Source organism: Nuphar pumila, chromosome 2 (assembly GCF_984573655.1).
Source record: "Nuphar pumila chromosome 2, dmNupPumi1.hap1.1, whole genome shotgun sequence".
NCBI classification, from domain to species: Eukaryota; Viridiplantae; Streptophyta; class Magnoliopsida; order Nymphaeales; family Nymphaeaceae; genus Nuphar; species Nuphar pumila.
Window position 1 is genome coordinate 73,321,217 of NC_143250.1, and position 12,127 is coordinate 73,333,343.

General features: G+C 40.4%; 1 protein-coding gene across 1 annotated transcript; it reads right to left on the bottom strand.

Moving 5' to 3' along the window:
• Positions 1–467: 467 nt before the first annotated feature.
• LOC149845759 (receptor-like protein 41) lies at positions 468–3,784 on the bottom strand. The gene has a single exon (XM_089989305.1). It carries the CDS (start codon positions 3,782–3,784, stop codon positions 536–538), a length of 3,249 nt encoding a protein of 1,082 aa, XP_089845431.1. The 3' UTR covers positions 468–535.
• Positions 3,785–12,127: the final 8,343 nt, after the last annotated feature.

Here is a 12,127-nt window from a genome sequence, read left to right on the forward strand (position 1 = left end):
GAGTTGTAGAGTAAAAAGATAGAGAGAAAAAAATAATCGATAAATGTATTACATTGCATTTAGATGTACACAAAATATAATTGATGGAATAACCAATTCCAGATAAAAATAATACATTAACTTTCTAAAATAAAGATAATATAACAACTTTCTAAAATCTGATTGCTATCCAATATCTCTTTAGATTTGCCTTACCCATCGCATAGATTTGTTTACCCATTCTTTCTGAAGTAAATCCCATCACTTTTCATTTACTTTTACTCTTTAAGTAAAATGAGAACACTTTCCATTTACTTTTACACAAGGGTATGTTTGATTTCCAATAACGGATATGAGCATAATGTGTTCATGAATTTTGAGATAAAACATTCTCAAATTCCTTTTGTCATCTTTAAAATCTCTGAATTTTTTAGACGCTTGAAACTCAAATTCGTTTTCAGGTGACCGATCCACGGTGATTAAACACACTTAGAAGGTGCATATTATAACAACCGCTGCAATAAACATTGTCACAATAATTATGAAAACAACAATTTTAGTTTTTTATGACGAAGGAACCCTCACCGATAACCGGGCCACAACATTCTTTATCTTTAAAAGGTGAGTAATCTGGCCAACTTAGTTGCAACTTACGAGAGCGTAAATGCCTTTTGACAAATGCTGCTGTCACTCTATCCACATGAACCCAGTACCACTTTCTCACCCTCTCAATTATTAAGAGAGGCATAACGATCATAGCTAGTCCCACAATGAAACCTAACTCTGCTGCTATAAACACCAGTCCTAGATCTCCATCATTTTCCTCTTCTGTGGTGAAACTAGAAGCACCATCATTACTTGCAGCTGTGCAACTGTTCATCAGTGGTGGACCACAAAGCCCAGTGTTATCTTCAAATGATGCAGCATCAAATGTAGAGAACTGAGTCCTCTGAGGTATTTTTCCTTGGAGATTATTGGATGACAGGTTCAATGCTGAAAGAAATGTGAGTTTTGTTAGCTCAACCGGTATGTTTCCAGATAAGTTGTTATGTGAAAGATCCAATGATTCGAGTTGGCTCAAACTTCCAAGAGACTTTGGAATTGAACCACCAAGATGGTTCCTAGAGATGTTCAGTACAATAAGGCCTTCCAGTGTCCCTATCTCTTCTGGAATTTCACCTGAAAAAAGATTATTTGACAGATCAATGATGGTCAGAATAGTCATTATCTTCGTAATCTGAAAATCCATCCCTTTGATTGTCATTGCCACTGAATCATCGTAGTAGACATTACTCAAAAATTGAAAACCCAGTTTGTCCATTGATACTCTCTTCATCATGGCCCTGAGAATTTTAAAGAATTCGGGCTGAAGCATTCCAGATAACTTGTTGCAAGAGATATCGATGATTTGTAGCACAGGGAATGGATTCTCAGACACAAGGGGAGCAACCGAACCATTAAAACGATTTGAACGCAAAGCTAGCACTCTTAATTGCGTCAAGCACCCCAACCAGGAGGGGAATTCATCAGACAACACATTGTTGCCCAAATCCAAAATCTCCATGCTACTGCAATTACACAGGGATCTTGGCATTTTCCCTGTGAGATGATTGCTGTTCAAGTTAAGAGTCCTTATACTGCTGTGATTGTTGAACGCATCAGGGATATGGCCTGTAAGTCTATTTTTCCGCAGGTTCAACACAGACAATTCACTTGAAATAGCAAGGCAATCGGGTATCGTCCCTTCTAGACAATTATTCGACAGGTCAAGAACAATTAGTTCAGAAATGCAGAGAGAATATGGGATTACTCCAGTGATGTTATTGTTTGAGATTGACAAGTATAAGAGGGAGCTACTGTTGTTTGGTGGGATTTTTGATGTAAACCTGTTGGATGAGAAATCCAAGAAGTGTGCTGAGGTAGGAAATGGAGGAAGATCACCGACTAACAAGTTGGAGTGCAAATCCAGCATCAACAAAGATGTCATGTTACTGAGATCCACCGGCTTCTCCAAGCTGCTTAACATGTTATGAGATAGATTCAAGTATGAGAGGCTCCCCACACCCCAGAGCCATGTTGGAACCTTCCCAATCATCCCATTGTTGCCGAGCTCCAGAATGCCAAGCATCTTTTGTGTGTAAATCCATTCAGGGAATCTGCTGATGTTGCAGGAACTCAACCGCACAGTTGTAAGCTGAGCAAGATCGTCCCAATTGGTAGAATCGAATGGCTCTACGGTTAGCCTGTTATCTGAAAGGTCTAAACTGGAAAGGTTCTTCAAACTCATGAACAGAGAGATATCGATGGTCCCACTCAAATCGTTTGAGGAAAGCGCGATACCTTTGAGCTGAGACAGCCTACTTATGCTAGAGGGAATCTCTCCGCTCAGTGAGTTGTTGCTGAGATCAAGAGTCTCTAACAAAGAAAGCGCAATACTGACATTGGAGATGGAACCGGTCAAGTTGTTCTGGCTGAGGTCTACTGTCCTCAGGGAGGGAAGATTTAGAAGACGTGAAGGTATCCGTCCACTTAGAAGGTTGTTCTTGAGGTTCAGTGTGGCCAGATTGTGAAGCTCACCGAAGGATTCAGGTATGGCACCTATCAAATTATTAGAAGAGAGATCGATCAGAACGATGCTGCTTGCATGGAGTGGTGGAATTCCGCCTCCGAGGCCGTTGAACGACATGTCTATGACCTGCAAGTTATTGAGATTTGAGAGTGAGGAAGGGACCGAGCCTGTGAAATTGCAGTTGCTCATCCTCAACTCCCTCAGCCATGTGAGGCCGCCAATCGACTGCGGAAGGCTTCCGCTTAGACTGGTGGAATCAATACTCTGAACCCAAAGCTCGCTCATTCCAATGCTGTCCGGAAAGGAGCCGCTGAGATTCGGATTGTTGGTGATGTCAAGAATCCGCAAATGGGGCAGCCGGAAAATGCCGGGAGGGAAGAACCCCTGCAGAGAGCACGAGCTCAACCCCAGAAACCTCAACGAGGTGAGTTCTCCGAAGAATCGTGGAACTTCCGTTAGATTGTTGCTACTCATGTCGAGATGAGAGAGCGATCGGAGGCCGCGAATGGACTCGTTCATTGGCCCGGAGAGCAAGCAGCTGGAGAGGGTGAGGTTGTGGAGGTTTGGCAGCAACGACGAAACGGCGGAGCTGAAATCCGCACCGCTCATGGAGATGTTGATGCCGTCGAGGTGAAGGACCTTCAAATAGCTCAAATTCTTCACCAGAGCGACGAAATTAGGGTTCTCGAGCTGCAGGGAAGGGGAATTGATGTAGGAAACAGAGAGGTCGAGGGAGATCAACCATGTCATCTGCGAAATGGCCGCAGGGATCTGGCCGGAGAAGCCGGCGTTGGAGAGGTTGAGAGTGGTGAGATCCCTGAGTTCCGCTAACCTGGAAGGTATCTGCCCATCGAACCGATTGTAGCTGAGATCGAGGAGGCGGAGCCGACGCAGCTCGAAGAGGGAACCATCGATGCGGCTGAAATTCGGCAGAATCCGGGAGGCAGGCCCGAAGGTGGTGACGCCGCTGAGCTGGAGCGCCACCACGAAGCTGGAGGAGGCGTTGTCGCAGGTGACGCCTTCCCAGGCGCAGCAATCGGTGCCGTTGCGCCAGGAGCCGAGGCCATCGGGCTGTAGGAAGGACATGCCCTGCTTGAATTGGAGCAAGGCCGCACTCTGGTTTGAGAGGCAGAGGGCCGAAGCCCACTGCTGACGGCTTCCATTCCATGCTAGGAAAGAGACGATGGTCAATACCCAATATAGCAAGTGCAAACTTGGGTGCTCCTCAGTCCCCATCAAGCTCTTGAGCTGCACTAAACAGCAAGCTTAAAATTTAAAAATCTGGTGGGAAGAGGAGGAAGAAGAAGGGGAGAATGAAGGCAGAAGGGGAGGAGCAATTGATAGGTAACCAGCAGAACTGGCAAGTTGGGTCCCCCTCCCCGTCAACGGAGGATTACCATCCATTGTCAAGTCGACGCTCGGGTCAAGAGAGAAGGCGCGTACCTCACAGACAGCAAGGTCATTGCCCTGGATGATACGCAGCTGTCAAATGTCAAGCATTCATCCGATGGGGCCTGCTGTGGAACGACGCAACACACTCACTCTCAGTTATGGCTCTGACTGCTCCTCCTTATTGGTTGCCGTTAACATCATCACTGAATCGCTGTGTAAAATTACCATAGAACAATATCTTCTCTTGTCAATATCTTCAGTTGTCGTCAGGCTTTCGTAGCAAGTTTGGCCTTTATTTTCAGACCTTCTGGATAGATGCATACATGCCTAGGTTTGAAAAGCAGGCACCAGTGGCTGTATGCTAAGTTGATCAGGTAAAGAGTAAGGCAGCCTTTTCTTCCCTGGTAAAAGATCGCCATTTTTAGAATCCGAAAATGATAGTACGGTCCTTGTAAGATGGCACGTTTTCTGAAAGACCTATCAATTAGACAAAAAAATATTTGAATATCCAAAGTTTGAATTTATGGTTTTTTAAGACATTTTTATCCCTCCATAAATATATCACGATTTCCCCACGAAGACATTTGCAGATACATTACAATCATTTTGTTCAGGCAGAAGGATATTTACAAATACAGTACGGCAACGGATGATTGTAAATGTTGGCAAAATATGCAAACTTTCTTTTTACTAAATACTCCCATTTGCTAATGTCATCATATTTGCCAACTTTCTTCTGCCTGTGCCCCCTTACGCGATTTTAGTAAAAGAAGATTTACATATTTTTTTAGACCTTCACAGCTCAGGGTTGCGACACACTGTATTTGTGAATTTTAAAACACATCATCAAATAAGGAGCCTCTTACCGTATTTACAAAAGTGCGTTAAAAAATTATTTAGCAACACTTCAAAAGTACTATTAAAAGCCTTTTGTCTTTTAGAGCATGCCGCACATTTTGGTAACATTCTCAACAATGAGTCAGAAAGTTTGTATTGTATCGTCTTGCTTGAAAAAAAATAACAGGACATTCCCAATAACCCATGAGTTGTGAAGGTCACACTATATTTGCAAATGTCCTTCTACCTGTCTTTTTTTACAAATATGTGCACACATTTTGGGGACTTGGACATTCACAAGCACTATATGTGCGAAGGCCACGCTATATTTATAGGAAAGTAAAAATGTCTTAAAAAAATAAATTAAATTTTTATCAAATTATTAGGTATTTCAAGAAACACACCATTTTGTGATGCAGAGCATCCGTATATTAGTAAGGAGCAGAAAACCTGATCCACATTGCAAGACCCGCAACCCCATGTCAAAAATCATCTATTTTGGGTCGAGGGGTATTTCAGTTATTTCATGTTATTTTATTTTATGAGATTTTTGCTTCATCCATCTAAAAAAAATTTATTTTGTAATATATGTTTAATTCTTGTGATTTTTGAAACCATGTTAAAAACATTTCTCTTTTTTTGTTTTATTTTTTTTGGTGTCAGATTCTATGAACCTGGATAGGTCTAGTACTCGTTAAAATCTATTTGTGGTACTAGAAGGTGCAAGGAGTAAAAATATAGTTTTTTATTTTGTTTCAGCCATGAATATAAATATTGAATCCAATTTTGTCTTGAATTTGAAGGTTCAATCCATCTAAGTTAGAGCTCTCCTATTGGCCAACACTTTTAGAGTGTCATTAGACAAAGTATGAGGTGACCACTTAATGGGCCATTCAAAATTCAACTACCTCACCACCCTCAAATTGGTAGCCTCTTGATGTACCAATCACTTTAAGCCTCTTATCAACGTTCACTACAAGAAAATTGTTAATTAGCGACGGAAATTAGCGACGGATTTTTTCCGTCGCTAATTAGCGACAGATTAGCTAGAGATAGAATCTGTCGCTAATTCGCGACGGATTAGCGAAGAAACAAATTTTATCGCTAATCTGTGGCTACTTAGCGACGGATTAGCGACTAAATTTTTTGTCGCTACTTTTTATTACAAGAACACCATTTTAGCGATGGATTTAGAGAGGGAACTTTGTCGTCGCTAATCCGTCGCTAATTAGCGACGGAGTAGCGACAGTATATATTCCGTCGCGGTTTTTGTATTTTGATTTAGCGACGGCTTAGCGACAGAATGTTTCCGTCGCTAAGCCGTCGCTAAATATCGCGTAAATCCCTAATCCCATCCCTCTTTCTCTTTTTCCTGTTTCGTTGTATTGCTCCCGCCCGCCGCCCTCTCCCTCCCGCCGCCCGTCGGCTCTCGCCACCGTCCGGCCGCCGCCGCCTCGCCGACGATCCTCGCTGCCGACCTCCCTGCTTGGCTAGCGGCTGCGCCAGGGACCCCGAGCACCGGCGACCCGCCGCCGACCTCTTCCTCCTCCCTGCTGTTCCTCTGTGGCTGCTACCGGAAGGTGTTGTCTCCCCTTCGCCGACGACTCGCAACCGGCGTCCTCAGCCGCCGACGACCGACGATCCTCCCTGCAGCCACCTCTTCGCCTCCGCTCTGAGTTCCGGCGACCTAGTGGCCCCCGAGCTTCGCTCCAGGTCTCCCCCTCTCTGCTGTCGACTGCGCCGGCCACCGACGACCTCGCCAGCCGCCGCTCCCCGTGCTTTCCGGCAGGGGGGTCGACCCCCTGCGTTTCCGGCAGGGGGGGTCGACCCCCTGCCGGAAAGGCATGGGGGGTCGACCCCCTGCGTTTCCGACAGGGGTGGTCGACCCCCTGCCGGAAAGGCATGGGGGGTCGACCCCCTGCCGAAAACGCAGGGGGTCGACCCCCCCTGCCGTAAAGGCACGGCAGGGGGTCAACCCCCCATGCCGGAACTGCCTTTCCGGCAGGGGGTTTAACCCCCTTCCCTGCCGGAAAGGCAGGTGGTTTAACTGGCGAGGTTGAGATTTAAAATTCAAAAAAAAAAATAATTATAAAAAAAAAATTCAAATCGAAATCAACTGGCTAGGTTGAGATTTAATCAACTGTGGTTAGTTAGAGTATTTCATAAATTTTTATCAATTTGTTAGTTTGTTCTAGTTAGAGTAGTTCATAAATTTTTATCAATTTGTTAGTTTGTTAATGTCTACTGGTAGTTAGTTTTACTTCAATTTGTTTTCTTGAAATCTGGTTAGTTAGAGTATTTCAATCTATTAGTCTTTTATAATTATATTTTTCTTAGATAGATTGGTATTTAATGTTCTAACAATCAGTTAGTTAGATTAGGGCTATTTGAATTCTTTATGATAATGGTGGTTAAACGGAGTTCACATCTTTTCTAGTAAACTAATTGATTGATTTACTATTCCTTTGCTAAGTAGTTCAGATTAGAAATTGTCTATGACTTTATGTTAGTCGACTGGTTCAACATGTTATAGCTGGTTTGTTAAATTAGCATCTTCTAGTTAGATTTGGCTTAACATATATACTATTTTTCTTTTCTCTTCTTTCAATTAGTTAGAGTTGTTTTAATTTGTTTTAATTTTTTTAGTTAGTGTTTCATCTTGTTTCATGATTAGTTAGTTTGTTACTTAATTTGTTTTGTTTTTGTGCAGATTTTTCAATGGAACCAACTCGTGCTCGGCCACCTGTGGTAAGTAAATGACAAAAACAATGCAAATCGGGTAAATACCCGTGGTGAGTAAGTGATGCAAACGTATCACATGTTATTTAATTTATTGAATGCAACACTTTATTGTTCACACACTCACTTAGTTGTTGATATCTAGGACTGCTTTGTTGGAGTTCGGAGATCATGCTGAGCATGATTTTAATGTAGAAATATGGAAGTGTTCTTATTTTTGGAGTACGGAGTCCATGCTAAGCATGGTAGTAGTTAGTGAGATATTGAAGTGTGTTTGCTGCAGGTACATGTTTGCCATTTATTTGATATGAATGATTATGATGTATTGCAATGTTTGATGTAATTGTATCCATGCTTGCATGTAGTTACTTTCAATTTGATTTTGACTTCCATGTGAAATTTTATAATAAAAGCATGCTTCAAATGATTGTATCATGTCATTAATAGTTTGCACATGAAAATATTAAGTTATCAATGCATGCATCAAAATTCTTGTTATTGTTTGACATAGTATATTGCATGATAAATTTGATATTTTCTTCATCGTAGCATTCTGATTGTTTTTTTCTTAATTCGTTAGGATACTATTCGTAACATCATACGACAGAATGACTGCAAACCGTGAATGGATGTACCGTAGGATAGTGGACAATGAGTTATCGCATGAATATATGGATGGTGTCGATAGTTTTATTGAATTTGCAACGGCGAGTGTCAGTACGGTAGATCCCACAGGTCGGATTAGGTGTCCTTGCAAGATTTGTAAGAATAATTGATTTGTAGAACCTCATGGCGTTAGACATCACCTATACAGGAAGGGTTTTGTGAGTGATTATCAAAACTAGGCGTTTCATGGAGAAGAATTTAGAAACGATTTTGATGCATGGGTGAATGTGGTGCACGATAATCCATATACGAATTTGATATTTGATGCTGCAGGAACAGAACTGGGTTCTGCTATGAGTTCTAGTGATGTAAGAACTGTCGTAGATGAAGAATCACCAAACGATACAGCTAGTAGATTTTATGATTTACTTAAAGATGCTGATGAGCCACTTTGGAACGGTTGTGAGAGTCACACTATCTTGTCTGCAGTTCTTCAACTAATGAATTTGAAGTCCGAGTATAATTTGAGTCAATCATGTTTTGACCGTTTGTGCATGATTGTGAAGAGTATGTTGCCTAAAGATGAGAAATTGCCACAAAATTTCTATCGTGCGAAAGTTATGGTCAACGCTCTAGGTATGAGTCTGTGACTTCGCTTATGGTCACGATGTTGCGCATGATATGCATGTCATATCTCCATTGGCTGATGAAACATTCATAGAGGAATGTGATCCAAATGATGTACCAAGTGGATGGGCAAACAATGAAGAAGAAGAAGAAGAAGAAGAAGAAGAAGAAAGTCAAACTAGTGACGAGGAAGAATTCTCAAGCTAGTGAGCAAAATCTTATACTACAAACCTCTATTTAAATGCATTGTAATACTTGATGTGAGTTGTATTGCAATACTTGTTGTGAATGATTAAAAATTTTATTTTAATGTATTGTAATACTTGATACGAATGATTCAAACGCATTATAATACTTGATGTGAATGATTTCAATTATCTGAATGTATTATAATTTATGCAATTAACGAATGATTTGAATTAGTGCAATACTTGATGTCAATGATTTGAATTATTTGAATGCATTGCAATGCTTGATGTGAATGACTTGAATGCATTGTAATACTTGATGTGAATTATTTGAATGTATTGTATGACATATGTTATTTGTTAGAATATGGTTCGTGGAGGTTATAGTGGTCGCTCATCCAGTAGTAGCCAGGCTCAACCTTCATCTTCACGGGCTCCTGTGATAGGTATATCATATAACTAATTAGATGCTTGATTAGTTCAAATGCACATTCTGAGAACTTGGTGTGTATTTTTTTACAGATGATGTTGCGCCTGTACACGACCCACCTACACCAGTTGATCGCACAAGTCAACAGCCAACACAGGAAACAGGGTCTTCTCAGGCTGGCACAAGAAGACTCATTCGAATAGTGTATATCGATAATCAACCGTAAGTATTTTGTTTTCAATTATTGCATATCTTTTAAATATTTTATATTGATATTTACTGTGTAACAATTCATGTGCAGCACGAGGTTTGAGCCACAAGAAGTAGTACGGGAGATTAGGAATTCACTTCTTCAACATCTACCAGGACCAGTTGCTCAATGGAAAGAGTACCCAAAGGAGGTGTTAGACAGATTGTGGTCCTCATTCATGGTATACAGTTGTTCCTCATAGTTAATGTGTTTCATATTTAATTTATTTAAGCAATGTCTACTAACTTTCTGAAAATATTTGTAGGCTTCGAATCGCTTTGCAACTACGGTGGAAGAAAATGATGCAAGGAAGGTGTGGCAGAAGGTGGCTGCCAATCGATTTGCAGACATGCTGCACACTATGAAGACTGCAGCAAAAAAAGCATCTGGCGTAGTAGATGATCCATTACTGTGGAAGGGCCATGGTCCTATTACTATCAGGAGAGATTACTGGGATGAAATGTGCGATATGTGGGCGGGAGATGCATTTAAAAATCGCTCTGCGAAGGCTTCACAAAATCGATCGAAGATGCCCGAAGCCCATCTACACACAGGTGGATCTAAGACATTTGGGAGCCACCTAAAGAAAATGGTAACTCATCAATATATAATATTAATTTTATAAGTATTGTTGCAAATTTGTGTACTAAATCTTTTATCATTTAACTTCGCAGGAAGCAGAAAAAGAAGGCAGTGTACCATATAAGGATGTGTTTGTAGAAACACATAAACGGAAGACCACGGGAGTCTTCGTATCAGAGAAGGCGAGAACGACAACGGTATGTATTAATTCTATTAATAATCATTGCAATATATATGCAAGTCATCATAATGTTATCATTAATTATTAATGAATACTTTAAACATTATTTTGTAGGAGGCATATGAGCAACAAATGGTAGAGCGATATGGCGAAGACGCTACTCAGCATCCATCATTTGATCCTACAGCATGGGTGACTGCAGCAGGTGAACCCAAAAAAGGTCGCGTGTTCGGGTTTGGGAGTAATATGAACACTTCACCAGTTATTGGTTCTTCCAGTTACGGCTCACCAACTTCTTGCGCCGACATAAGCTCCAAGCAGCCGACTATTCTTTCCGGTGATGATGTACGCGAGATCATTAATGAATCACTGAATAACTACTTCCAATACACCGTCGCCCCCTTTCTCCGAAATGAGATCAAGGCCGCTGTTCAGGATAGGGGATCTTCGATTTCAGGTCCCTCTCAGGTATAATCACATATATAGTTTTTTTGACTGTCTTAAAGCACATCTGAGCATGGTAGAATCACATATAGAGTTTTTCTAGATGCCTTAGAACACATATGAACATGCTATAATCACATATTCAATTTTTTTACTGCCTTAGCACACATATGAGCATGATAGAATCACATATATATATATATATATAACTTTTTGTCTGTCTTAGAGCACATATGAGCATGATAGAATCACATATAAAGTTTTTTTTATTGCATTAGAACACATAAGCATGCTATAATCACATATTCAGTTTTTTTACTGCCTAAGAACATATATGAGCATATTATAATCACATATTCTGTTTTTTGACTGCCTTAGCACACATATGAACATGCTATAATAACATATAGAGTTTTTTAACTGCCTTAGAACACATATGAACATGTTATATATCATTTATGATAGAATCACATATAAAATTTTTGGCTTTGCCTGCCTTAGAGCACATATGAGCATGCTATATTCACATATTCAATTTTTTTACTGCCTTAGCACACATACGAGCATGATCGAATCACATATATAGTTTTTTGCCTGCCTTAAAGCACATCTGAGCATGGTAGAATCACATATAGAGTTTTTTTATATGCCTTAGAACACATATGAACATGCTATAATCACATATTCAATTTTTTGACTGCCTTAGCACACATATGAGCATGATAGAATCACATATAGAGTTTTTTTATTGCCTTAGATCACACATGAGCACATGATAGAATCACATATAGTGTGTAATTTATTTCATTATATTTTGTTTATCAATACTGACTGTTCTTTTCTTGTGTAGGCTGCTAGCGATAATCAGGGTAGTGGAGCTGAAGGGACAGATAAGGACAATGAACAAGAAGACGCACAAAATCTTGGCGATGATTAGAGGACTGTGTTGAAGAAGTTCTATTTTTTTTATTTTTTCTAATTGTAATTATTGAATTGTAAATAATTAAACTTCTTAGTTTTAAGGTGGAACGATTAATTATTATAGATACTTGTTATATGAATTTTTTTGTGTGGTTTGTTTTTTATTTACAGGAAATATAAATTGTACAGGAAATATAAATTGTACAGTTCTCGGTAATTAATTTTTAAATAATTTTTTTTTGATTTTTTTTCGTTTTTGCGACGGATGATTCCGTCGCTATTCATATTAATCTAGCGACGGCTTAGCGACGGAATTAAATCCGTCGCCACGCCGTGGTCGCCGTTTAGTACCGGCGGATTGGCGACGGAATATAGCGCTCGT